Here is a 27,356-nt window from a genome sequence, read left to right as displayed (position 1 = left end):
ACACTCAAAAGCAACTACTACACAGGGGAATTTAGAAAGCAACCACAGATGCCCAGCAAAAGGTACAGGATCAGAAAAGACACGAGAACACCCTAAGTTTACACCACAGACTGATCCCCAGCACAGAGACAGCCCACAATAATCAAACAAACCCTGGGGAAGGGGAAATTTTGTATCTCAAGTTATCACATTATTAGATTCAAATGTATAGTTTTCAATTAAAAAAAATCACAAGGTACATAAACAGGAAAGTATGGCCCAGTGAAAGGAAAAAAATTTAACAGAAACCGTCCTTAAGAGAGACCAAATGGTAGACTCACCAGACAAAGACTTAAAAAACTGTCCTAAAGATACTCAAAGAACTAAAGGAAGATGTGGAAAAAGCCAAGAAAACAATGTATGGAAAAAATACAAATATCAATAAGGAGATAGAAAACTTAAGAGTAAATGAAAAGAAATTCTGGAGCTGGAAAGTATAATAACTGAAATGAAAAATTCACTAGAAAGATTCCACTCAAGGTTTGAACAAGCAGAAGAATCAGCGGTCTTGATGACAGGGCAATGGAAATTATTGAGTCTGAGGAACAGAAAGAGAAATAATTGATGAAAGTGAACAGAGCCTAAGGGACCTATGGGATACTAACAAGAGGACCAACATACACATTATGGGAGTCTCAGAAGAAAAAAGAGAAAGAAAGGGGCAGAAAGATTATTTCAAGAAATAATGGCCAAAATCTTCTTATATTTAATGAAAGACATGAACATAAACATCTAAGAAACTCCACGAACCCCAAATAGGATAAACTGAAAGAGAACCAGACTGAGACACATGATAATCAAACTGTTCAAAGATAAAGACAAAGAGAATCTTTTTGTGGGGAAGAAGTGATAAAGGGGACGTTTATAGCTATAAACACTTTTATTAATATCTCAGATCAACAGCCTAACTTTAGAACTTAAGGAACTGAAAAAAGAAGAACAAAAGTAAGTCCAGGGCTTCCCTGGTGGCGCAGTGGTTGAGAGTTCGCCTGCCGATGCAGGGGACACGGGTTCGTGCCCCGGTCTGGGAAGATCCCACATGCCGCGGAGCGGCTAGGCCCGTGAGCCACAGCCGCTGAGCCTAAGCTTCCGGAGCCTGTGCTCCACAACGGGAGAGGCCACAACAGTGAGAGGACCGCACACCGGGGGGAAAAAAAAAAAAAAGTAAATCCAAAGCTAGCAGAAGGAAGGAAATAATAAAGATTAGAGCAAAGATTTTATGAAGAGAGAGTAGAAAAACAACACAGAAGAAGATCAGCAAACCCAAAAGTTGGTTCTTTGAAAAGATTAACAAAATTGACAAATCTTTAGTTAGATTGACTAAGAAAGAAAAAGAGAGAAAGAGCGAGAGAGAAGGGGCAAGGGAACCGGGAGCGGCTGGCGGGCGGGAGGCGGCGGCAGGTGCCCATTGTCCGGCGGGAGCTGCGCAGAAGCCCCGCACCTCCCCGCGCCCTTCACCTACTCCAGGGGGCCAGGGCGGGCGGGGGTCTCCTGGATGCCGTGCACCCGGAACCACCCGCGGGGCTTAGGCGGGGTGCGGGGTCGTGCTCCCCGGCTCCTTCCACTCCTGCTGGGAGCTGGCAGAGGGCGAGGGGAGCAGCGCCCGGTGCTGGGGCATGCGGGGGGCAGGGAGGGGGGCCGGAGGCATTGGGGGAGGGTCTCGGGCCACCATGGACGACAAGGTGTTCACCAACGAGCTGGACCAGTGGGTCGAGCAGCTGAACGAGTGAGAACCAGGCTAAGGAAATTTTAACAAAAGAATCAAATGTGCAAGAGGTCCGTTGTCCTGTTACCGTCTGTGGAGATGTGCATGGTCAATTCCATGATCTTATGGAACTCTTTAGAATTGGTGGGAAATCACTAGATACAAACTATTCATGGGTGACTATGTAGACAGAGGTTATTATTCTGTGGAGACTCTGACTCTTCTTGTGGCATTAAAGGTGCGTTATCCAGAACATATTACAATATTGAGAGGAAACCATGAAAGCCGACAAATCACCCAAGTATATGGCTTTTATGATGAATGTCTGCCATGCTTCCCGCCCACCCCCACCGCTGCCATCTCCCCCTCTTCTCTTGCCCAGGTCTCCCTCCAGCTCCTTGAATACACTAAGCTTGCTCCCGCCACTGGCCTTCGCCCACCCTGTGCCCTCTGCCCGGGACGCTCCCTCCCAGCTGCTCCATAAGCTGCGTGCAAGGCTGGGTGTCAGCACACTCACAGGCTGAGTGGGCGGCCAGGTACCTGGAGGCTCCTTCTATCCAAATTCGCCTCACCCTTCAAGGTTCTATTTCAAGGCTTCCCATGGGGACAACCCCAGCCCTCAGGGTCAATTCTCAACGTTCTTAGCTGTGTAGGCACCACACATCTCACCTATTCCTCCTGGCTGATTCTCATAACATGAGGGAGGTTCAGTGCCAGGGGTCAGGCGAGGTGATCAAACCAGACCCACCCTGCGACCTCACCCAGGTTTGCTACAGACAAGGAAGTGGATGTAACAGGAACAGAGTCCCGAGAGCTGGGTGGGACTCCTGCATTTGACCTCATTGCCGCATGGCCTTGGGGACATGGCTTAGTCTCTCTGAGCCCCACTCCCTCCTTGGATGTGGGTGAAGGTCACACCAGCCTCACAGGACAGTGTGGGTTCAGCAGGAAGACGCCGGGAAGCGCTGACCCTGCCCAGTGCCAAGAGCTTGGGCAATGTCCCAGTGACATTTGCTGTCTTCGGGGCTGTCTCACACCCGGGTCGTCACGCACCTGGAGGTCACGGTCCCACTGCTGCTTGCCAGCCAGAAGTGCATCCAAGACAGCCCGCATGCCCTCTTCCTTGTGCTGGTCCTGGCCACTGATGACGTAGCAGAGCGCACGCACCCTCCGGAAGAACTCCTTGTCCACCAGGCGGGCACTGCCCCCGCTGGGCAAGTAGGCCAGGTCGAGGTAGACGGGGGAGCTCGGCGGGGCCAGTGACCCTCCTGGCCGACTGCCAGCTGACCCTGTGGGTAAGAGGGATGGGGTCAGTCGTGAGCTCTGGGGACAGGGAGGGGCCGAGACCCAGGGCCCGGGACAAGGCCCCCAGCTCCACCTGCACCTCTCTGAGTGGCTCCCTCCCTGGCAGGAAGCCTGATCTCCGTTTTATGGTTGACAAGCTCTCCCTGGCTTGTCCTGCAGCCACCCCAGCCAACCCCTCAGTGCCTGGACACTCCCTGGCCAGTCCCTGGACACAGACATCCCCAGGGCCTGAGGGAGGGGGCAGCCAGGGAGGGCTCCCTGGAAGACAGGGTTTTGGAGCTTGAGTTCCTAAAGCAGCAGTACCTGGAATTCTCAGCAGCATCCACCTGTTTAATTACTCAAGGGGAGCCAATCGGGCATTTATCAAACTCTCCTGGGCACCGCACCCTGGGGACACGGCAGTGACCAAAACAAACAAAAATCCCTGCCCTCAAGGTTGCCAGGGAGCCAGAGTGGGTGTAGGAAGGAGAGCTGTGAGAGGGTGACACTGGCTGGGCAGCCTGGACGGAGCTGGGGCAGCTGCTCTCAGGGCCTCGTCCATGCCCTGAACCCAAAGCCTGTGCAAGGGGGACAAGGCCACCATTCCTGGGCCAGTGAACTCATCAACTGATTGAGGACGTAGCCAGGTCTTGGGCACAGGAAGGCTGCCATGTGTTTGGTGTCTTAAGATCATAAACGTTGCCCAGACCAGGGTGTGGGCCCAGAAGGCTGCTGGGGCATTTGCAGAATGAATGAAACCCCCAGCTTTGGGCAAGGAGCTCCCCTCACTCGTAAGTGGGGACAGTGGTGTCGAGGACCCTGAGTGGTGCCCCAGGAAGGGAAAAACCACCGTGGCTGTGGAAGGCGAGAGGGGGACAGGAGCAGCAGAGGCAGAACAGCAAAGCGAAGGCAAAAGGAATGTGGGCAGAAGCCATGGGGCAGGACGACAGGGGTAGAGCAGGGACTGGCAAGCTATGGCCTGTGGGCCAAATATGGCAACTGCCTGCTTCTGGAAATACAGTTTTACTGGAACACCCACTGAGTACTTACTGAGCTGTTTTTGTGCCACAACACCTAGCTGAGTGAGTAGCTAGCTGAGTAGCTGAGAGAGAGACCATCTGTCCTACAAAGCTGAAAATGTTTACCCCCTGGCCCTTTAAGACAGGCTTTGCTGACACTAATGTCGATGGTTGGTTTATCAGAAGCAGTGGGAGCAGGAGACCCTGAGTGGCCAAGACTGTGGACTTTGGAAAGAGGCCAAATGCCCAGGAAGAGAAGGTCTCAGATGATCCCCAGCCTCCGGGTACCAGCCTTGCCCATGGGCCCTAGGGGCCACCCTCTCTCTCTCCCTGCCACTGTGCTGGGAACCCCTGACCTGCCAAAGGTCACAAGGGCCCATCAGATGCCTCTCTTGGAATCTGCCCAGGAAAGACAAGAAGTGGTGGCTCAGGGGGGCGCTGAGGCTAGAAGACAATCAAGAGACCAGGGTGGCCAGGAGCTGAGGACAAGCCACATGGGGAGAGAAGCTGGAGATGCCTGTCAGCTCCCGGAGGGCAGGACCACCCCAGGCAACTAGAATAGGGCTCAGTCCAGAGCAAGCGCTCGGTGAACATGACCTGGAGTTATTATGACTGTCATCGTTGTCGCTGCGTTCTCACCAGTCCTCTCTTGGTAATTCTAGACCTGCTCTGACTGATGCAGTGGCCACCAAGCACTGGAACGTGGTGTGAGCCAAGACATGCTGGGAGTGCAAAACACGCACCAGGCTCCCAAGATGTAGTGTGGAAAGAGAAAAGGGAACTATCTAGTAATATTTTATATTGATTACATGCTGAAATATCATTTTGATATAGTAGTATGCAGGAAAGAATTAACACAGCAGGATTCTGGGACGATGGTACAGTAGGAAATCTGCTCCCCATCTAGACAGTTGTGCTGGCAGCCCCCCAGCGTAAGTTTGAAGCAACTTACATGGGACTTAAAGGACTGTAAATGTTTTCTTCTTCTCTTCTTCCCCCTTCACTTTTTTTCTTTATCCCCTTCATTTTTTTTCTTTTTCCCCTTTCGGGAGCTAAACATTTAAGCACTAGGACACTCAAAAGCAACTACTACACAGGGGAATTTAGAAAGCAACCACAGATGCCCAGCAAAAGGTACAGGATCAGAAAAGACACGAGAACACCCTAAGTTTACACCACAGACTGATCCCCAGCACAGAGACAGCCCACAATAATCAAACAAACCCTGGGGAAGGGGAAATTTTGTATCTCAAGTTATCACATTATTAGATTCAAATGTATAGTTTTCAATTAAAAAAAATCACAAGGTACATAAACAGGAAAGTATGGCCCAGTGAAAGGAAAAAAATTTAACAGAAACCGTCCTTAAGAGAGACCAAATGGTAGACTCACCAGACAAAGACTTAAAAAACTGTCCTAAAGATACTCAAAGAACTAAAGGAAGATGTGGAAAAAGCCAAGAAAACAATGTATGGAAAAAATACAAATATCAATAAGGAGATAGAAAACTTAAGAGTAAATGAAAAGAAATTCTGGAGCTGGAAAGTATAATAACTGAAATGAAAAATTCACTAGAAAGATTCCACTCAAGGTTTGAACAAGCAGAAGAATCAGCGGTCTTGATGACAGGGCAATGGAAATTATTGAGTCTGAGGAACAGAAAGAGAAATAATTGATGAAAGTGAACAGAGCCTAAGGGACCTATGGGATACTAACAAGAGGACCAACATACACATTATGGGAGTCTCAGAAGAAAAAAGAGAAAGAAAGGGGCAGAAAGATTATTTCAAGAAATAATGGCCAAAATCTTCTTATATTTAATGAAAGACATGAACATAAACATCTAAGAAACTCCACGAACCCCAAATAGGATAAACTGAAAGAGAACCAGACTGAGACACATGATAATCAAACTGTTCAAAGATAAAGACAAAGAGAATCTTTTTGTGGGGAAGAAGTGATAAAGGGGACGTTTATAGCTATAAACACTTTTATTAATATCTCAGATCAACAGCCTAACTTTAGAACTTAAGGAACTGAAAAAAGAAGAACAAAAGTAAGTCCAGGGCTTCCCCGGTGGCGCAGTGGTTGAGAGTTCGCCTGCCGATGCAGGGGACACGGGTTCGTGCCCCGGTCTGGGAAGATCCCACATGCCGCGGAGCGGCTAGGCCCGTGAGCCACAGCCGCTGAGCCTAAGCTTCCGGAGCCTGTGCTCCACAACGGGAGAGGCCACAACAGTGAGAGGACCGCACACCGGGGGGAAAAAAAAAAAAAAGTAAATCCAAAGCTAGCAGAAGGAAGGAAATAATAAAGATTAGAGCAAAGATTTTATGAAGAGAGAGTAGAAAAACAACACAGAAGAAGATCAGCAAACCCAAAAGTTGGTTCTTTGAAAAGATTAACAAAATTGACAAATCTTTAGTTAGATTGACTAAGAAAGAAAAAGAGAGAAAGAGCGAGAGAGAAGGGGCAAGGGAACCGGGAGCGGCTGGCGGGCGGGAGGCGGCGGCAGGTGCCCATTGTCCGGCGGGAGCTGCGCAGAAGCCCCGCACCTCCCCGCGCCCTTCACCTACTCCAGGGGGCCAGGGCGGGCGGGGGTCTCCTGGATGCCGTGCACCCGGAACCACCCGCGGGGCTTAGGCGGGGTGCGGGGTCGTGCTCCCCGGCTCCTTCCACTCCTGCTGGGAGCTGGCAGAGGGCGAGGGGAGCAGCGCCCGGTGCTGGGGCATGCGGGGGGCAGGGAGGGGGGCCGGAGGCATTGGGGGAGGGTCTCGGGCCACCATGGACGACAAGGTGTTCACCAACGAGCTGGACCAGTGGGTCGAGCAGCTGAACGAGTGAGAACCAGGCTAAGGAAATTTTAACAAAAGAATCAAATGTGCAAGAGGTCCGTTGTCCTGTTACCGTCTGTGGAGATGTGCATGGTCAATTCCATGATCTTATGGAACTCTTTAGAATTGGTGGGAAATCACTAGATACAAACTATTCATGGGTGACTATGTAGACAGAGGTTATTATTCTGTGGAGACTCTGACTCTTCTTGTGGCATTAAAGGTGCGTTATCCAGAACATATTACAATATTGAGAGGAAACCATGAAAGCCGACAAATCACCCAAGTATATGGCTTTTATGATGAATGTCTGTTAAAGTATGGAAATGCCAATGTTTGGAAATACTTTACAGATCCGTTTGATTATCTGCCACTTACAGCTTTAGTAGATAGATGTACAGATATTCTGCCTCCACGGTGGCCTTTCCCCATCCATAGATACACTGGATCATAGAAGAGCCTTGGATTGTTTACAAGAAGTTCCACATGAGGGCCCAATGTGTGATCCGTTATGGTCAGATCCAGATGATCGTGGTGAGTGGGGTATTTCACCATGTGGTGCTGGCTACACATTTGGACAAGATATTTCTGAAACATTTAACCATGCCAGTGGTCTCACACTGGTTTCTCGTGCTCACCGACTTGTAATGGAGGGATACAACTGGTGTCACGACTGGAATGTGGTTACCATTTTCAGTGCACCCAATTACTGTTATCGTGGTGGGAACCAGGCTGCTATCATGGAATTAGATGACACTTTGAAGTATTCGTTCCTTCAGTTTGACCCAGCACCTCGTCGTGGAGAGCCTCATGTGACCCAGTGCACCCCAGATTACTTTCTGTAAATTCCTCCTGGGAAAACCTGCCTTTGTATGTGGAAGTATACCTGGCTTTTTAAAAATATATATATTTAAAAACAAAACAAAAAAAAGCAACAGTAATCTATGTGTTTCTGTAACAAATTGGGATCTGTCTTGGCATTAAACCGTATCATGGACCAAACTGTGCCATACTAATGATGAGCATTTAGCACAACTTGAGACTGAAATGAGTTCAACACTATGTTCTAGATCGGTCGGTCTTAAGAGTTTGCCTGCTGTATCTGTAGTAACTACTTTCCTTGGGACTGTTCAAGCAAAAAAGGTAACTAACTCCATCTCCTTTTGCACTTACTTGGAGATTTTAGTTAGAGTGTTTAACTGGCATGGATTAATAGGGTTGGATTTTTATTTTTAAGAAAAATTCATAAAGCTAACTTCCACTTAATTCATTACCGTTTATTTTATTGAAATGTATAATTAACTGAAAAATTCTTGGGAGTACGCTGTCATAACATTTAAAGAGATTTCACTTCATTTAAACTAAATTACTATTTTATGTTGATCTGCATATTTCTGTATATTTGTCGTGACAGTGCTTGCATTCTATTTGGTGTACTGAGCAAATAAACTTTCCATTTTAAACAAACAAACAAACAAAACAAAAAGGAAAAAGAGAAGACTCAAATTAGTAAGATCAGAAATGAAAGTGGAGCTGTTACTACCAATCTACAGAAATAAAAAGCATTATGAGAGTACTGTGAACAATTATACACCAACAAACTGGATCACTTAGAAGAGATGTACAAATTCCTAGAAACACAAAACCTACCAAGACTGACTCACAAAAAAATAGAAAATCTGAATAGACTTATAAATAGTAAGGAGATTGGATCAGTAATCAAAACCTCCGGGGCTTCACTGGGTTTTTACCAAACATTTAAAGAAGAATCATTAGAAAGGAAAAAGTAAAGTTATCTCTGTTCACAGATGATATAATGTCATGTGTAGAAAATCCTAAAGATTCCACACACACAAAAGAAATCTGTTAGAACTAATAGATGAATTCAGAAAATAGCTGGATACAATATTAACACAAAAAAACAATTGCATTTCTATATGCTAACAGTGAACAATTCAACAAGGAAATTAAGAAAACAATTCCATTTACAGTAGCATAAAAAGAATGAGATACTTAGGAATCAACTTAAAAAGGGAGGTAAAATATTTGTACACGAAAACTACAAAACACTACTGAAAGAAACGAAAGAGAACATAAATTAATGGAAAGATATCCCATGTTCATGGATTGGAAGACTTAATATTGTTATGCCACCACTACCCAAAGTGATCTACAGATTCAATGCAATTCCTATCAAAATCCCAGTGATTTTTTTTTTTTTTTGCAGACATAGAAAAAATACATTCTGAAATTCATATGGAAGCTCACTGGGATCCCAAGTAGCCAAGGAAACCTTGAAAAAGAAGAACAAAGTAGGAGGACTCAAATTTCCTAATTTCTAAAATTACTACAAAGCTATAGTAATCAAGGCAATGTGGTACTAGTATCAAGACAGACATATAGATCAATGGAATAGAATAGAAAGCCCAGAAATAAACTGTCACATATATGGTCAAATGATTTGTGATAAGGGTGCCAAGAACATTTCATGGGGAAAGGACAGTCTTTTCAGCAAATGGCCCAGGGAAACTGGATATCAACATGCAGAAGAATGAAGTTCAATGCTTATTTAGCACCATATCCAACAATTAACTCAAAAAGCAAAATATAAGAGTTAAAACTATAAAATTCTTAAAAGAAAACGTAAGGCAAAAGCTTCATGACACTGGATTTGGCAATGACACCAAAAGCACAGGCAACAAAAGAAAAAACAGACACGCTCAACTTTATGAAAATCAAAAAATTTTGTGCATCAAAGGACACTACCAACAGAGTAACAAGGCAAGCCACAGAATGGGAGAAAATATTTACAAATCATTATCTGATAAGGGATTAATATCCAGAATATATAGAGAACTATCACAATCTAACCACAAAAAGACAAACAACCTGACTCAAAAATGGGCAAAGGACATTTCTAAAAAGATATACAAATGTCCAACAAGCACATGAAAAGGTGCTCAACATCACTAATCATTACTGAAATGCAAATCAAAACCACAGTGAGGTACCACGTCACACCCATTAGGATGGCTACTATCAAAAAGCCATAAAATAACAAGTGATGGCAAGGATATGGAGGAAGTGGAACCCTTGTGCACTGTTGGTGGAACATAAAATGGTACGGCCACTGTGGAAAACAGTACGGCAGTTCCTCAAGAAATTAAAAATAGAATCACCATAAGATCCAGCAATCCCACTGCTGAGTATATACACCGAATTTGAAAGTAAGGGTCTCAAAAAGGTATTTGTACATCCAGGTTCATAGCAGCATTATTCACAATAGCCAAAAGGTGGAAGCAACTCAAGTATCCAACAATGGATGAATGGATAAACAATATGCGGTCCATCCATATGATGGAATACTATTCGGTCTTAAAAACGGAAGTTCTGATACATGCTACAACATGAATAAAGCATGAGAACAATACGCCAAGTGGAAGAAGCAAGTTACAAAAAACCCCAAATACTATATGATTCCCCTTATATGATGTCCCTAGAGTAGTAAATTCAGAGACACAAAGTAGAATGGTAGTTGCCATGGGCTGGGGACAGGGAGGAATGGGGAGTTGGTGTTTAAAGGGGACAGAGTTTCAGTTCCACAAGATGAAAGAAGTTCTGGAGATGGATGGTGGTGATAGTTGTACGACAATATGAATGTACTTAATGCTACTGAACTGTGCACTTAAAAATGGCTTAAGGTAGTCAATTTTATATTATATTAATTTTAGCACAATTTTTAAAAATTTAAAAAAAAAAAAAAAAAAAAAAAAAAGCACAGCAAGCCCAAGGCTGCTATCCTTAGAAAGCTGACAGGTTGGCCCTTGGCTGCCTTCTGGGAACTCAGATTTCAGAAGGGTTCCCACCATTTCCAAAATTCCAGACTCCCCAGGAAGGGGTGAGCAAGTGTACAGCATAAACTACATTGCTGTACAAGCAGTGTAGGCATGGTGAGCCACTCTTCTTATCATTTGGGAAACGGTGGGAACCCTTCTAAATATATATATAAAATTTGATCATTCTCAGATGTATTTGGTCTTTATCCACAGTTCCTGCCTCACACCTCCTAAAACCCTAGGAATTTTCTGATCAGTAAGAGCAGTGGGAGCATCTTTTGTTACCATACTTGGTTTCTTGTCCTCAGTTCCTGAAACCACTTCAGGGCCATAAAAGTGAAATGAGTGTCTGTTATTCAAAACAAGCCCTTTCCAACACAAGGTTTCTGCTAATGAAGGTGACTTTGGATCCCACCCCAGGGTGGGGGCTGGTTGCCAGAAGAACCAATCATATGATTAAGAGGTTGAAACTTTCAGTCTTGCCCTTTGATTTGGGGGGAGGGGAGAGGGGCTTGAGGTTGACTCAATGGCCATTGGCCAATAATTTAGTCAATCACAACTATGTAATGAAGCCTCCATAAAAGCCCCAAAGGACAGCTTTTCGGCCCTTTTTCAGAGAGCTTCCACATCAGGGAAGCAGAGTGCTTCTACGTGCCACTGTGTGGGGCCCCAAGCTCCCTGAGGACATCAGATCCCTTGTTTGGGACCTCATCCTATGTATCTCTTCAACTGATTGTTGATTTGTATCCCTTAACAGTGTTTTATATGTAATAAATTGGTAATCTAGGGAGTAAATGGGTTTTTCCTGAGTTCTGTAAGCTGCACTAGCAAATTAACCAAACCCAAGGAGGGGGTCACGGAAACCTCTGATTTACAGCTAGTCAGTGAGAAGCACAGGTAACAAACTAGACTTGCGATTGGCATCCTGAGTTGCAGGAGGTCATCAGAACCCCCAGTTTGCAGCCAGTTGGTCAGACGCACAGGTAGGCACCTGGGCTTGTGACTGGCGTCTGAAGTGGAGGGTGGTCTTGTGGGACTGAGCCCTTTACCTGTGGTATGTGATTCTATCTCTGGGTAGAGAGTGTCAGATTTGATTTGAATTCCTGGACACCCTGCTGGCATCCAAGAATTGCTTGTTGGTGTGGGGAAACCTACACACAGACACACACACAGTGGAACTGGGTCCAGGAACCCTTTTTGGTTGGTGTCAGGAGTGGGATTTGCTACAACGACCCTTGCTCGCAGAAACATGTGTTTTTTAAAGAGAAAGGACAAAAGAGTGGAGAATGAGCAAACGCTGATCCCCAGATAGCTACCTAGTCACCCACAGTATGAAACTGCAGCTGCACTGCAATCAGTTACTAAAGGTAAAAGTTACCAATGGAATGTAGTAATGGTAGTAGACCCAACACCCAAGGAGTTGGCTCACTGGATATATAAGGAAATGCAAAATAATAAGCAGCATGCTGAATACACAGTTTCCTGGTTATTGTTATCTCTATTAGCCAAAATGAAAGTTAAAAAATGTGCTCCTTCGGGTCTTGATGTTGAACCAAGTTCAGATTTAGGTAGATCTGAGGTTTGGTCATTAGTCTCAAAGCCGCCAGAGAGGGAAAAATTATGCAGGGGCAACAGGAAATACCTTTAAGGTCTCTGGTCACCAAGAAGGTAGATAATGTAGGGGGAGGGCAAAACCAAGAAACAACTAAAACCAGGCGATAGAGTGTAAAGAAACTGACTCACTTTGTGGACTGGTATCATCAGTTTCCTGAAGAACCTTTACCAAAATGGATCATGAGAGTAACCAATTTGGGGGCTGTATCTTTGGTTGTAAAGGCTGCAGAGTAGAAGAGCACATCTGGTTGATGCAGGACCCGAAGCTCACTACTGAACAATCACAGATTGTTCCAGACACACAGGAGGTTATTCCCAAAGGAATAACCAGCCTGGTCGACTGGATAAACACCACTGAAAAGTGTGTTTATCCTGAGAAGGGAGGACTGCCCAACTCACCCCATAAATGCCAAGTGGGACACCCCCGATGAAGCAGCTGAGATGCTTCCTATGCAAGCCATGTGGGATTAGCTTTATAACTGGGACATTCACCCACTGAATATGCCTGTTACCCAGGTTTTGGTAAATGCTGTGATTAACGGGACCCTTGTTGCATGGGCACCGCATGGAACCTTACTGCTACAAAACTGAACAACAGTTCAAGAAGCCTTATCAGATCTGCTATCTCAGTTTCCCTGATGACACCAAGAACATTAGAGTAATTAAGAAAACGGGGAGAGTCAAGGGACTTGACCGAGTGGAGTGGTAATCTTCAGATGGCTGTTGAAACGTAGAATGAATAAAGCAGACACTGATAGAGTTGAAACAGGTGAAATTGAGCAGGACCCTGTGGGGCTCCTGGACATGGAAGCCTTTCTGTGTACCCCGTTCCTTGTTTGTAGGGAACAGACTCCAGCCTCCATGACCTTCCCTGAGTCCCAAAGGGCAGATTCAAACTGTTGCTAATCAGGGAAGGGAGGGGATGCAGAGACAAGGGAGGAGAAGCCAAGAAACAATAGGGCAGCCTTGGGGCAGGGTCCTCGTTCCACCTCAAGGGATACACATTAACAACACCTTTGAGCTCTTTACAGAACTAAAACCCCCAACAAATGGAAGATGTCAGCATTATTCATTCCAGAGAACAGCATCTGAGGCCAGATGAAAGGAACCAGAGAAGCTCATCAAGAGATTACCTGAGACCGGATTAAAGGAGTACAGGCCCCCCCCCCCACACCTTGATCTTATCAACAACCCCGCCCTTGAACCACCGCCATAAAACTCCTCACCAAATCCCCCCTGGGTTGGGGGACACAGTTTTTCAGGGGCATGAGCCCACTGTGCCCCACTCTGCCTGGCAAAGCAATAAAGTTGTTTTTTGTTTTTTTTTTTTTTTACAGCTATTCTTTTCTACTTCACCCAAAACTCTCCCTGCAAGATTCGCTGTGGTACTGGTTCACAGAAGCCGAGTTTTCGGCAACAGATGCAGCACTACCAGAGATTGGGTAGACCAGTGCGGGGCCCCAAACAAGTCCACTATTTACTCTAGTTTGGAGGGACTTCCAAAGCCAGGAAGCAAAGATTACAATGAGAAACCTGACCAGGAATCCCCTGGGGGTGAGGATTAGGAAGATTAATCAGATAAAGACTGAAGCAGAGGCCAGGATCTTCTGGCTTCACCCCGGGGGTGGGGACCCAAGGCCATCTGCACAGGCGTGGAGAAAACAGCCCGGAGAGGAAGGAGACTTTCCCAGGATTCCTAGATACAGGAGCCCAAAGCACTGTGATTCCAACACCTGTTGGTGAAGTCTTAGGGGGGGCTAAGGTTATACTGGGAGGAACTGGAGATGCAAACGTTAATGGGATTAAGGCGAACATTGGGATGAAAACTGGGGTGAGTGAACAGATTTTGTGTGAGGTGGTCACATCTCCTTTACCTGACTGTATTACTGGGATGGAGATTATGGCTGACTGGGGATTGCCTCCCCTACTTAATATTGTAAAGCAGAGGCCTGTAAGTCCGCCCTCTGGCCAGTTTTAATTGGAGACGCCAGACGGGAGCTGCTAGATGCCCGAGCACACACAGGTGGCTAACACAGAGTGATCCAGAACGCCTGGTGGACAAAAAGAGACGACCACTTTAATTCATGATATGCTGGAAGCTGGAGTGTGGGTACCCACGAATTCACTGTACCATAGCCCGTGTGGCCTGGGGAAAAGACGGATGGTTCACGGAGACTAACTGTAGACTATCGAGACTTAAACCAAGTTGTACCACCCATCGGCTCAGCCGTTCCTGACCCACGGAAAGCGAAAGGAGGCTGCTACTCAGTGAGTGACCTCGTAAATGCTTTCTTCCCTGTCTCGATCTCAGAAAAGAGCCGGCAGCAGTTGGCCTTCACATGGGAAGGATCCCAATTTACCTTTCTTGTGCTGCAACAGAGGTACCTGAACTCACTGGCTTCCTGTTGTGATTTGGTCAGAAGGGACGCGGACTTGATGCGGGTCGCCAGTGGAATCATACAGTTTACTGACGGCGTTATGGTGATGGTGGAAACCAAAGAGCAGGCTAGGACTGATCTGAGTGCAACAGTGACGCATATGACCAACTGGGGTGGGTTAATAAATCCAGCCCTGGTCCCCCAGGCCTGCCCAAACAGTCAAATTCTTAGGAAGAACCTGGGCAGGGGCCACCTGGGATATTCCACAAGAGACTAAAAATAAACTGCTGTCACTGTCCTCCCCAGGACCAAACAAGAAGCCCAGCATTTGGTTGGTTGATTTGGATTTTCATCTGGGAATGTTGCTTCCATCTGTAAGACTACCCGAAAGAAAGCTCTGAGTTGGGGACCCGAACGAGAGCAGGTTGTGTCTGAATTACAAACGGTGGCAGCCCTCTCAACTTGGCCGTTGGGCCCTGCCGACCCCCCACTCAGATATGATTTGGGAAGTGTCTGCCATACTCTGTATACTCTGCAGACTGGAGCTTCTGGCAAAAGCCCACGAGCACCTCCCAGCAGTGACCACTGGGATTTTGGACCAGAAAATTCCGAGATGCCGCCGCCCGTACACAGTATTTGAGAGACCATTAGTAGCCTGCGATTGGGCATTAATTGAGATCACCTCGATTACTGATGGACACAAAATAATCATGAAACCTGAGATGCCCATAATGTCTTGGGTGATGTTGGAAAAACACTCCAATGAACGCAGTGCCCAGAAGTGTTCCATAATAAAAAGAGAAATGGTTCATCCGAGAGCATGCTGCCAGGGTAATGCAGGGAGGCACCCACTGGATCATGAGCACGTAGCCTCTTTTCCTCTAGGACCGACTTTGGAGCCACCTGAGGAGCTCCTGGAACCGACCGGCACGTGGCCTTGCCCTATGGACGGCTCTCAACTGAACCACAAAGTGTGCTTGCTTTATGGATGGCAGTTTCAAGATGAATGGATAATAACCTGCTTGGAAAGCGGCTGCGTTAAGACCAGGGGATGGCGAGACTCTTGATTGGAGGCAGCAAGAACAAATCGGCTCAGTGGGCTGAACTGCACGCTGTTTTCCTAGCAGTGGTGGAAGAATTGAGCAATGGTAAAAGCCCCTATGTTTGGGTTTTTACTCCTGGGCCGCCGCCCATGGTGTGGCTGTGTGGTCGGGCAGATGGGCAATGGAAACCTGGACTATTAAAGGGATGCCTGCACGGGGCGCGGCCTTATGGAAATCACTCTGGGAATTTAAGGGGCGTGTTAAAGTAGGACATGTCAATGCCCACCAGCAGAACCCCTTCCAGGTTTGGAAGGTCACTGAACCACCAAGTGAACGTTTCCGGAGGGCGGTCCATGAATGAGTCGGCATGGGGAGAGGGCTGCAGCAATGCAGAGACCCACACATGGCCAGCAAGTGGATTACATTGGACCAAAGCCAGTAGCCCTGGGGCGGGGGGCTATAAATGAGCCCTAACAGGAACAGACACCCTGTACTGCGTTTGCATACCTGATGGTAAATGCAAATGCTCAAAATACTGTTAGATTGGAACAGAAAATACTGTAACACTTTGAGCCACTGAGTTACATTTCTTCGGACCAAGGGGTGCACTTTACAGCCCATACTGTCCAACGGTGGCAAGAGATTTCACACCAGATGTGCTGCGTATCATCCTCAGAGTAATGGTTTAATAGAAAATTGGAATGGGCGGCTGGAGCACTTGCTGTCTAAAACCAGGGGAGATACAGGCTTGAGAGGCTGGCTTACACACCGCCACGAGCATGTGCTCACTCACACTCAACACGAACGGGGCTGAGGGCGGGTCCCCACTGGATAGATTCCTCCACTTTTCTGGGGGTGTGGGCAAGTCGGGGTGGGGGAGGATGCTGACGCGGCTGTATAACTCTTCCCCGCGTCACAGCAACTTTTTTTTTTCTTCTCCTACTCGATGCAGTGGTCCCAGAACCAGGGATGCAACTGTGGGGGCCAGAAGCAGGGATGATTCCTAAACAAGAAACTGTAACTATACCTTTAAACCTTTATGTCAGAATTCCTAAGGGCCTGATGGGCCCGGAATGTGCCTTCACCCCCTCTGGCAAAGTTGGTGCTGACAGTGAATGCTGCCGTGCTGCCTAGCAGTTGCAAGAGCCCACTAGTTCTGTGCCTGGGTAACCCTACTCTATGTGAGCGGCAGTGGACGGGGCAGGGGAGACACCTGCCAGCCTAGTTTCCTGGCAGCAATCTGGACCAGCACGGTGGCCAAACTAACGTCCCTTCCAAGAGTGGAAAAGTGTGGGTAAAGATAAATGACAAATGGAGAGGAAAAAATAACAGCTGAGGGTAAAGTGATGAATAAGTGGGTTATGCAATGTGGGAAATCCAACATTTTATTAACACCTGGAGAGAGCCTCAGAGCAAGAGAATATCCTCTCTTAGCAGAAGTGTACCAGATGCCCAGCAGGCTGAAGCTAGTTTGCTGACATCAGCCCTGATGTGGGGACCTGACAAGATTGAACAGCAGCCTGCACACCTGAAGGGCACGGCTCTGGAAAGACATTCTGGTCCTGAGATATATTAATGAACAGGACCAACTGTTAAAAGATTAAATGGAATTCTAGCGATGCGCCTGTATCTGCTGACTCCTATTTTTCGGGCTACATCTACTACAAAGGATAACATTTGGGAACTGCTCCCTACTGGGACTTCAAACTGTGTGGTGTATAGCTCCCAGCAGACTGATCTATGTAATCACTGTAATTAGAGATCTTAACAGTCAATTGCTTAGAAAGGTCCCTGGTTATGACGGACAAAATATAACGGCAGCATGCCCAACACGGGAGGGTGTGCTGTGCACGAGCACGTCACCCTGTTTCTGTGGATGGAAAACGATTCATCAAAATAGGGAAAAACAGTGGGTCCCTGATGGGATTAAAGCAGCGGGCATCACATGGTAGCTCAAGTTTCTGTGGGACACAGCCCTACCACAGACAAGGCAGGCCATGGGAAGCCTCATGGCATACTCAAACTAAATTACGCTACATCTAGGTGTGCTTACCACGCATCTAAGCCTAGTCTGGGGGACCCAAAATTTTGGGGTGCAAAACATGCACCCTATCTGCACCCAGGCCATTAGTACACAATGGCAACAAGGTCTCTGGTGGATTCAACAACACTGGCCCACAAGCCAGAAACAGCCTTAGGGTAAATAAGTGCTAGTAGGTATCCTAGGACAAGTGGAATTTGCTTTTAATGAGGAGTGGCATTCAGAGGAAAAAGATTAATCAGAATAGGCAGACTAGGGGGAGTTCTCTTCCAAGTGGAAGGCGAAGGATGGGAGCCAGCCTGGAAAGAGAATGAGGTTTTAGCAAAGTGGGTCAGGCAGACTGCCAATAACGCTGGATATGCTAGAACTAGCATCGGGAAGGGCCGTGCACCCCGATCCAACAAGGCCTCTGGACTATTTAAATACATATGCAGGCTGAAGTGGTCACGGGGCAGCGGCCCTCAATCCTAGCTGCTGAGGCTCAGGGGTGCACACACCTATGGGAATGTGACGGCCCTCCAAGCTTATGGAAGTTCTCTGGGGACATTTATAATTTACACAGATGCACCCTGACTGCTCGCACCTCCAGTAAAGCTAGAAATAAAATATACCCTGCAGCCCAGTTAGTTGGGATAGGAATATTCTAAATACAACTCGTGTCCTCCCCATAGGAGGGAGGTGGGCCCTGCGATACAACACACAATGGAAATCAGACTCAGTACGAGCTTGTGAACTTGTCCCTAGTTACCTTGGAATCCGGAGCTAACTGAATTGTGGCCAGTGGTCACGACCTCTGTCCTTAATACCGTCAGGTATATGGGCAAAGGCAGATTCTGTTGGGAAGGCAAAGTGAACACGTCTGTAGCTCTTACCGATTTGTTCTGTAATGAAAATGAATCGCACAGTAACCGTATTTCGATACGGTGTAACCCAGTCGCTGGTTAAGATTCAACTACCTCATGTAAATGAGTCTTATGGTAACACTGATATTGATGATCAAATGTATTGAGAGCCTGAGTTGAAGCCTCCTCAGGAGGTAATACCTGTGGAAAATGACTGGCTTGAGGAGGAGCAGGATCTAACTAATCACCAGCTGATTTCTGTGCTGAATAGTTCTGCACAAATTGATCGTAAGGTACAAGTAGCAAATGACGTTTCCCTAAATCGATCCCGGGACTTCCCTGGTGGTGCAGTGGTTAAGAATCCGCCTGCCAATGCAGGGGACACAGGTTCGAGCCCTGGTCCGGGAAGATCCCACATGCCGCGGAGCAACTAAGCCTGTGCACCACAACTACTGAGCCTGCGCTCTAGAGCCCGCGAGCCACAACTACTGAGCCCACATGCCACAACTGCTGAAGCCCGCGTGCCTAGAGCCCGTGCTCTGCAACAAGAGAAGCCACCACAATGAGAAGCCCACGCACCGCAACGAAGAGTAGCCCCCGCCGCTTGCCGCAACTAGAGAAAGCCTCCACACAGCAACGAAGACCCAACGCAGCCAAAAATCAATCAATCCATCCATCCCTACCCCACACCGGCTTCTCCAAATGTCTGGCCTATCTATGTCCGTACTATTGCTACATCTGTTCTAATAAATGCGACCCCAAATATAAGTGCTGTGATAGGTATGACTGCTTTGCTGTAAGGGATCTGTTCCACCAGGGGGTGGACCGCAATATTGTGATTTATAAGAAATACATATATTTGATCATTCTCAGCTATATTTGGTCTTTCATCCACAGTTCCTGGCTCACAGCTCCCAAAACCCCTGGAATTTTCTGATCAATATGAGCAATGGGAGCATCTTTGTTATATCTGGTCTCTAGTCCTCAGTTCCAGAAAACACTTTAGGGCCAAAAAGGTGAAATGGGTGTCTTGTTATTAATAAGAAGCCCTTTTCCATCACAACAGGGTTTATGTTAATGAAGGTGACTTTGGATCCCACCCCAGGGTGGGGGCTGGTTGCCAGGAGAACCAACCTTGTGATTAGCGGGTCAGAATTTTCAGTCTTGTGTCCTGACTTCTGGGCAGGGGAGAGGGGCCTCAGGTTGAGTCAATCGCCATTGGCCAATGATTCCATCATGACTATGTAATGAAGCCTCCATAAAAGCCTCAAAAGGCAGCTTTTTGGCCCTTTTTCAGAGAGCTTCCACACCAGGGAACCAGAAGGCTTTGTGCTACCCATGCAGGGCCCCAAGCTTCATGAGGACATAAGATCCCTTGTTTGGGACCTTGCCCTATGTATCTCTTCATCTGGTTGTTGATTTGTATCCTTTAAGAGCCTTTTATACTAAACTGGTAATCTAGTGAGTAAATGGGTTTTCCCGAGTTTTTGTCAGCAGCTCTGGCAAATTAATCAAACCAAAGGAGGTGGGCATGGGAACCTCCGATTTACAACCAGTTCGTCAGAAGCACGGGTAACAGCCTGGACTTGTGACTGGCACCTGAAGTGGAGGGTGCTCGGGGGACGGAGCCCTTTACCTGTGGAATGTGATTCTGTCTCCGGGTAGACAGTGTCAGAGTTGCGGGCAACTGTGGGACACCCGGTTGGTGTCCAAGAATTGGATCCTGGAAACCTTTCCAGTGTACGTGTGAGGTAGAGGGTGCCTGCACGACCAGCCCCAATAGAAACCCTGGGCCCTGAGTCTCTAAGGAGCTTTCCTGATCGAAGGCACTTCACACGTGTCGTCACAGCTTGGAGCTCAGGGAATCAAGCACATGCTATGTGACTCCACTGGGAGGAGGCTTCCAGAAGCTTGTGCCTGGTTTCCCTGGGACTTCCCCCCATGTCTTTTGCCTTTGCTGATCCTGCTCTGTATCTTTTTGTTGTAATAAACTTATGAGTATGACCATACACCGAGTCCTCCTAGGCAATCATCTAACCTGGGGGTGGTCTTGGGACCCTCCACACAAATGAGTTTAACAAAATATACTATTAAAATTAATTTCACCTGTTTCTTTTTGCTTAAAGTGGCTACTGGAAAATTCACCACGATGGATGTTGCTCACATTACATTTCCGTTGACGGTACTGCTTGAGCACCTTGGAATTGCAAGTGCTTAAAGAGTCAGACCAGAGCTTCCATTTTATTGGCAAAACTGAGGCCCAGAGAGGGTGGTGCATATGGCTGAGACCACACAGCAAGCAGGGAACAGGAGGACTTGGGCAGGGAACCCACCGCAGGACTCCAGCCCCGAGGTACTTACCGGATGGACCTCGAGTGGTTGTCTTGGGGACTGAGGACTTTCTGGCCAGGGGTGCCCGACTTCCTTTGTCACTAGGCTCGCTCCTGGCGCTGAGTTGCCGACTGGCCCGCTCTCCACTGGCCAGCCCCTTGGTCTTGGCAGTGGCCACTGGAGTGGCTTTGGGGGCAGCGGTGCCACGGTTGGGGCGGGTAAGGGGCTTCCGGGTACGGCCGAGGCCCTCTCTCAGCCGGGCCTGCTCAGGAGGCAGCATCTCAGGGTCCACCATGCAGATACTAGGTGGGGTGGGCAGTGGCGGGGGTATCTTGAGCGGGTCAGGCAGTGGGTCGCGGCGAGGGGCCCCAAAGCCCTCTGTGTCCTCATCCGAGTCCGCGGTGCCAGGGACGGCAGGCAGGGGGTCTGAGTCAGACAGCGTAGGCAGGGACTCGCTGACGGACGTGGGTGGTGTCTCCTCCACCCCTGGAGCACCCGCTCGCTCCTGGGACCGGGCACTACTGTCATTGGAGCTGCCGGGGGACACAGGTGCCAGCGCCATGGGCACAGCCTTGCGGTGCTCAAACTCACAGGGTGATACCAGGCACAGGTCCACGTCGTGTGGGGAGGCCGAGCGGAGCACCCGAGGGCCACAGAGTGGGAGGCTCAGCCCGGCTTCACTTGCGGCGGCAGGTGGCGGCGGTAGCACCTGCTCAAAGGACACGGACAGGGACTCGTCCACCTCTGTGGAGTGCGGGGAGCCCACCTCGGCGGGCAGCGAGGGCGTGGTCACTGTGGGGGACGCATCCGGCCCAGGCTCCCCACCCCGCAGCGGGCTCAGTGACAGTGGCCCGCTGCTCTCAGTTGGGCCCTGGTGGGCTCCGGCGGGTGAGGGTGTGCACGGCTCGGGGGTGCTGGTGGCCAACAGCAGCTCCAGGGTCTTCTCCTCCAAGCTGCCGCCCTCGTCCCCGGCTGGGCTCAGCCCCAGTTCCAGGCTGCTCTCCTGGCTGGGCGTGGCCACCAGCCGGGGGGCCGGGGAGCCGCAGGCCTCCGTGGCAGGGCTGGCCTCTCTGCACCGGAAGCTAGGTGGGCTGCGGGGCCCATTCTCTGCTGGTGGGACAACCGGGCGGGGTGTGTTGGGTGCTCTGCGGGGCTTGGGAGCCACCTGGGCACCTGCTTTCTTGCCACTGACCACAGCGGAGGCCGCCCGCCGCACCTCCCGGGGTTGGGTCCGAGGGGCGTTCGGCTTGGGGTCCTTCTTCACCTCCCGGGAGGGCCTGGCTTCTTTCTCAGCCTTGCGAGGGGCCTCAGCCCGCGGTGGCTCCTTCTGGGCCAACCCGGGGCGCTCCTGGGCGGACCTGGAGGGTGCCGTCGTCCGGCCCTCTCTCCTCAAACTGTCCCGGGAGCCCACGCTTTCCTTGCTCTCAGCTCGCCGAGGCCCCGCCAGGTCCTGAGGGGTCACCACAGGCTCCCGCAAGAACCCCAAGTGCTGCAGGCGGACCAGGCCATCCAGGAGGCGGGCGGGCGGCGTGCAGCCAGGGAACAGCACGCGCACCACCTTCTCGGAGGGGCCCGCCGGGTGCCACACCAGCAGGGCGCACACAGAGGCCAGTGTGTGGTCAGTGGCGGCCGAGGGCGGGTGCAGCACGTACATGTCCAGCCGGCCCACGCCCATCTTCTGGAAGAGCACAGTGGGCTCGGCCGGCAGCGGCCCACGGTTCAGAGGCAGGGGGGTGATGCCCAGCCGGGCCAGAAGGCTCAGGGCCAGCTCCGCCTCATCCTCCCCGCGTACCAGCCGCGAGGCGGCTGCACGGGCATTGAGGAACACGATGCCCAGGTTGGGGGAGATCAGCCTGCGCAGCCGGTCATCCCCAGAGCCCCCGCCAGCGGCCGCCTCATCACGCTCCGCCAGCTTGCGCCGCAGCAGACTGTTGAGGCCAGGGAGGCTGTCAGCGCCCGCGTGGGTCACCAGCACGGCGTCCACCCGGTCCAGGTGCCGCACCAGTTTCCAGAAGCTTGACTTGGGGTTGGAGCCACCATTGACCAGCACGGTGAAGCCATTGACGGCGAAGAAGGCAGCATCCCCAAGGCCGCCAGGGAAGATGTAGCAGCAGGGCCGGGCGAGCCTGAGGAAGCCCACGGAGGCCGGAGGCTCGAGCAGCTCAAAGGGGGACGGCGGCTCCAGCGACTCGGCCACGTACTCCAGGAACTCACGCAGGCCCTCAGAAGCCGGCAGCTGCACTGGAGGGTTCAACCGCAGCTGGAGCACGCCCTGGAGGCTGGGCACTTCGGGTGCCAGCTGGGCCCAGTCACCAAAGTTCGGGCAGGTGATGGTGAGCTTGGGCGGGTCTGCAGGCGGGGGTGTGGAGGCCAGGAGATCCCGGATCTGTAGAGGGCGGAATGGTAAAGGGGTCACCTGGAGCCAGGCAACACCCAGCCTTTTGGGAAAACTAAGGCCCTTTGCCTGCCCTTGTCACCCTCAGGACAAAAACCCAGCCTTCCCCACAGCCGAGAAGGGCCCATCACCACCTGTCCACCTCTACCCTCCCCCACCATCTCTCACTCTCCCTGCCCCAGGGCCTTTGCACTTGCTGTTCTCAACTCCTAAAGCACAGCATCCTCCAGAGAGACTTTCTACACTCACCCCCCCGCCACCCCTGTGTACTGGTTCTTATCAAACCAAACATGGTTTGCCAGTTTTTTGCTCATTTTGCCCCACCCAGACTAAGGGATTCAGAAGGGACCCCCATTCAGATGGGACCTAAAATCTGTGGTGCCACTTGAAGCCTCTGAGACATCTGCTGATCTACAGGCCCACACACTGTAGTGGGTCATGGGACTGGGCCCAGGAGGAGCACACACCACCACCATTATTCCACAGAGGAGGAAGGGACGATGCTCAGGGGGGACAGCAGGTCGCTGGAGCCACTCAGCACAGTGGGGACGAGCCAGGCTTCAGAGGCAGGATGGTGAGGGGGCGGCTTACCTCTTTGTCCCCCAGGACCTGGAGGAAGTGGCGGGGTGAGAAGCCCCCTGTCTGGAGCAGCAGCTCCCCCGTCTCCTCCAGGCAGGGCCCAGCCAGCACCAGCAGCTTGTGAGAGGCAGGGTCCAGCAGAAGGTTCCGGAGCTGAGGGAGAGGGAGAGTGTTCAAGGCCCTATCTGTGCAGTGAGATAGTCAGCACCCCTCTTTGGGGTGGTCCCCAGCCACTAATCTATATATAACCACCCCACTCCCGTCCCCATGACGGCCTGGCCAGTACTAAACTAGAAGCCGGGACTGTAGCCTGTAGGCCTCCAGTTGGGCTCGACCCCCATCCCTGCTCCCAACTCCTGCTCATTCTACAAAGCCCAGCTCCAGTGCCCCCTCCTCCTGGAAGCCCTGCACACCCTTTCTGGGATCCCTGAAGCCCACCACTCCCTCTGGCCCAGCCCCGGTGCCATGGGGAAGAGGGGCCTGTGTCTGGCTCTGTCTCCTGCAGCCCCTTCAGGGAGCAAAAGGGAGCATTTTTGATCAGAGGAATCAACCTGTACAAGAGTATCTAGAGGGGTGTCCCGGGGCGCTATCTTGTTCATCTTCCTCATGGGAAATTGAGAGAACAGCGCAGATGTCCACAAGCTAGAAGTATTAAGTCAGTTCAGACAACTAGCGGGGCCCAGCCCAAGGGAACGCACGGGACACAAACATCAGTTGGGTTCTGCCCTCCCACCTCCAGCCCTTCCCTATCTCATTCCTTCCTCCCAAACTCCAGACTTTTCTGATTCCACCGGCTCCCACAATCAGCTCTGAGGAGGGAATAAATCGAGGCTGGAGTCATCGGGGGAGGCTTCGCTGCTGCTGGGTGTCAAGAAGAGGATTTCAGGCAGCATGAAGGCAAGGACACATGAGGTGAGGCCAGGGGATGGCGCTCATCCCAGCAGCCCGCTCCCCCCAGGAGCCTACCCTTCCCTACCTCATCACACAGGGACTTGTCTGATGGATTCAGGAGGACCAGCGTCTCCAGGGTGTCTCCACGGTGGTGCAGACTCCGCTGGCCTGTGGGGGAACCGGGCCCTGTGAGTTTAGAGCTGAGCCACATGTGTGGGGGTCAGCCTGTGACAAGGTCAAACCCTGCCTCACTGTGGAACCCCAGGCGGCCATGAGCCCCTCCAGGACTCCGCTTCCCAGGACCCCCAGCCAGAGGGTCATCCAGGGATTAACAGGCACGTGGTAAAGCTGCAGGTCAGGATGAGGCAAGAACAGGAAACCGCCTTGGCAGGCCTCACGCTGGAAACAGCAGTGACAACAAGGCCTCCACTGCTGACAGGGCCCAATTCACAGGTCTCAGCCCTGCGGGGGACGCCACTGTCACCCTCATTTTATAATCAAGGAGCCTGAGCCCCGGGAGGGCCAAGGAGGGTACACCAGGAAAAGGGCACAACATGGGCCAGGGCCCTGCGGCAGGACTGAGCTCTCTGTGTCTGAGGATCAGGGAGGGGCAGGTGGGGCTGCAGCGAGGGGCAGCAGGAGGGAGCCGAGGGCAGGGAGGCCTCATGGGCCACGGAGAGGGGAGTGGGGTTGATTCTGGGATCCGAACCCTCGCCTGTCCCCCAGAGACCAGACGTGTTTCAAATATGGAGCACCCGGCCCTGGGTCTGGAGAGGCAAGGACCCTCTACTGCTGGTTACCCTTTATCAGTTTATCACGGGCTTCTTATCACGTGCGGATATTGCCCCATTAAGGTGGGGAAATTAAGGCACAGAGAGGGGAAGTGGCTGCCAAGGCCACACAGAGCGGATGGGATTTCCAGCTCCCCCAAATGGTGAGGGTCAGGAAGCCACCCAGAACCACTAGGACAATGAGGCGACGGACACTTCCTTCCCCTCCTGCAGCGGCCTGGAGGTGACTCAACAGGCTGGCTGAGGCAGGGGAGAGCTGCAGGCAACACCCAGGCCCTGCCCAGCAGCTGCTCTGTTCACGCCGGTCACCCCAGAATCCCCAGGGAGCCACGGGACCTGTGGGGCTGGCCCAGGAACCCCAACTCCCTCCTCGATCTCGCTTTCTCAGCTCCCCATCCATCGAGCATCTACTGTGTACCTGGCCCTGTGAAGGAATCACAAGCATAAACCAGACACAGTCCCTGCCACAACAGGCCTACACTCCACCCTCCAGTCCCGCTCAGCAGCCCCTCACTTTCCAGATGTCCTGTCCCTTTGACTGGGCTCTTCCCTCCACCCTACATACCAGCCCCGGCTGCTTCTCATCCAAAAAGACCTTCCTCAGAGGTCTCCCTGTCCCCCACACCTCACTGCCTTACCTGTCAACTGGGGACAAAAACACAAGTTCTTGCCTTGTGAGTTGTCGATGACCAAAGGAGGTGAGTGCTGGCTCAGGGCCTGCCCTGCTCTGCACTCAGGAGATCTCATTTGTAGTATTACTGTTGCTGCTTACAGCCATTACCTGACCCCCATGCCTGGCATATAGTTGGCACTCAAAGAACACCTGTCCACTGAATGAGCACAAGGGGAGAGCTGGGGCATGCAGGGTCCCCAGCCTCACCTTTCACAATGCTGGAAAAGGTGGCCGAGTGCCGTGACACGAAGACCTTGAGCTGCTCATCGAGGCTGCAGACGCCAGGGTCAACGTCCCACGACCGGATGCCTGGTGGGGAGAGGGGGGAAGGGAGGTAGGAAATCAGCTGGGCTTCCCAGCTCCCAGAATATTTCAATAATTAGAGGATGGCTGGTGAGGGCTGCCACAGGCCCCTCCCCTCAACCTGCCCTTGCACATGACGGCCTGGAAATTCAGAACCATCCAATGTGCCTGTGGAGCCCACTGCATCCACCCTCAAGGAACCCAAAGTGTAACTCAGGCATTTTACAGAGAAGACTCAGGACATCAGAAAGAAAGTCCCAGCCTCCTAAACAGTCTGGTTGTTTAGTCTTGTCCCCTCTGTCCTCCTCCCACCCCCACCACTGGTTTCACTGTTCCTCAGCCCTGCCAGGCACAGTTCCCATCTCCGAGCCTTTGCGTGAGCTGTCCCCACTGGCCAGAGGTCCTTCTCCCCACCCTTCAGGTCCTCTCAGCCCTTTGCATCCTCTGAACACTCCTGTAACCATCTGAGCTTAAAACCTGGTCCATCTCCTCACTCACTTTGGTACCCGCCCCCCAACCAGACCCATTAGTCCTGTGAGGGCAGGACTGAGCCTGCCCATGGTCCCCACGCTAACCCTGATGCCCTGTGGGGTGACATTCCTTAATCCTGTGAACCGAGATGTGTGCTGCCGTCCCATTTTACTGGCCACGGACGGCAGGCTGCCGATCTGAGAGATGGGGGATGGATGAATGCCCTCCAATCACGGTTTGGGGTGCACCACGCCTGCCGGTCCCACCATGCCAAGTGGCTGCAGGTAAAC

At 50.7% G+C, this 27,356-nt stretch overlaps 1 protein-coding gene and 1 pseudogene across 1 annotated transcript in view; one reads left to right on the top strand and one right to left on the bottom strand.

Moving 5' to 3' along the window:
- The window catches only part of MAP1S (microtubule associated protein 1S), a 32,584-nt gene that overhangs the window by 4,597 nt on the left and 631 nt on the right, over nucleotides 1–27,356 (bottom strand). Inside the window, exons 2-6 of the mRNA XM_007116896.3 lie at nucleotides 26,500–26,601; nucleotides 24,914–24,996; nucleotides 23,950–24,090; nucleotides 20,994–23,349; nucleotides 2,798–3,033 (exon numbers count right to left, since the gene is read on the bottom strand). Of these exons, the coding sequence (XP_007116958.2) occupies nucleotides 2,798–3,033; nucleotides 20,994–23,349; nucleotides 23,950–24,090; nucleotides 24,914–24,996; nucleotides 26,500–26,601 (2,918 nt within the window). The remainder of the gene's footprint in view (nucleotides 1–2,797; nucleotides 3,034–20,993; nucleotides 23,350–23,949; nucleotides 24,091–24,913; nucleotides 24,997–26,499; nucleotides 26,602–27,356) is intronic.
- LOC102988447 (serine/threonine-protein phosphatase 2A catalytic subunit alpha isoform-like) lies at nucleotides 1,710–7,892 on the top strand (annotated as a pseudogene).

This window comes from Physeter macrocephalus, chromosome 2 (assembly GCF_002837175.3).
Source record: "Physeter macrocephalus isolate SW-GA chromosome 2, ASM283717v5, whole genome shotgun sequence".
Classification (NCBI taxonomy): Eukaryota; Metazoa; Chordata; class Mammalia; order Artiodactyla; family Physeteridae; genus Physeter; species Physeter macrocephalus.
This window is presented reverse-complemented; position numbering and strand designations above follow the sequence as displayed.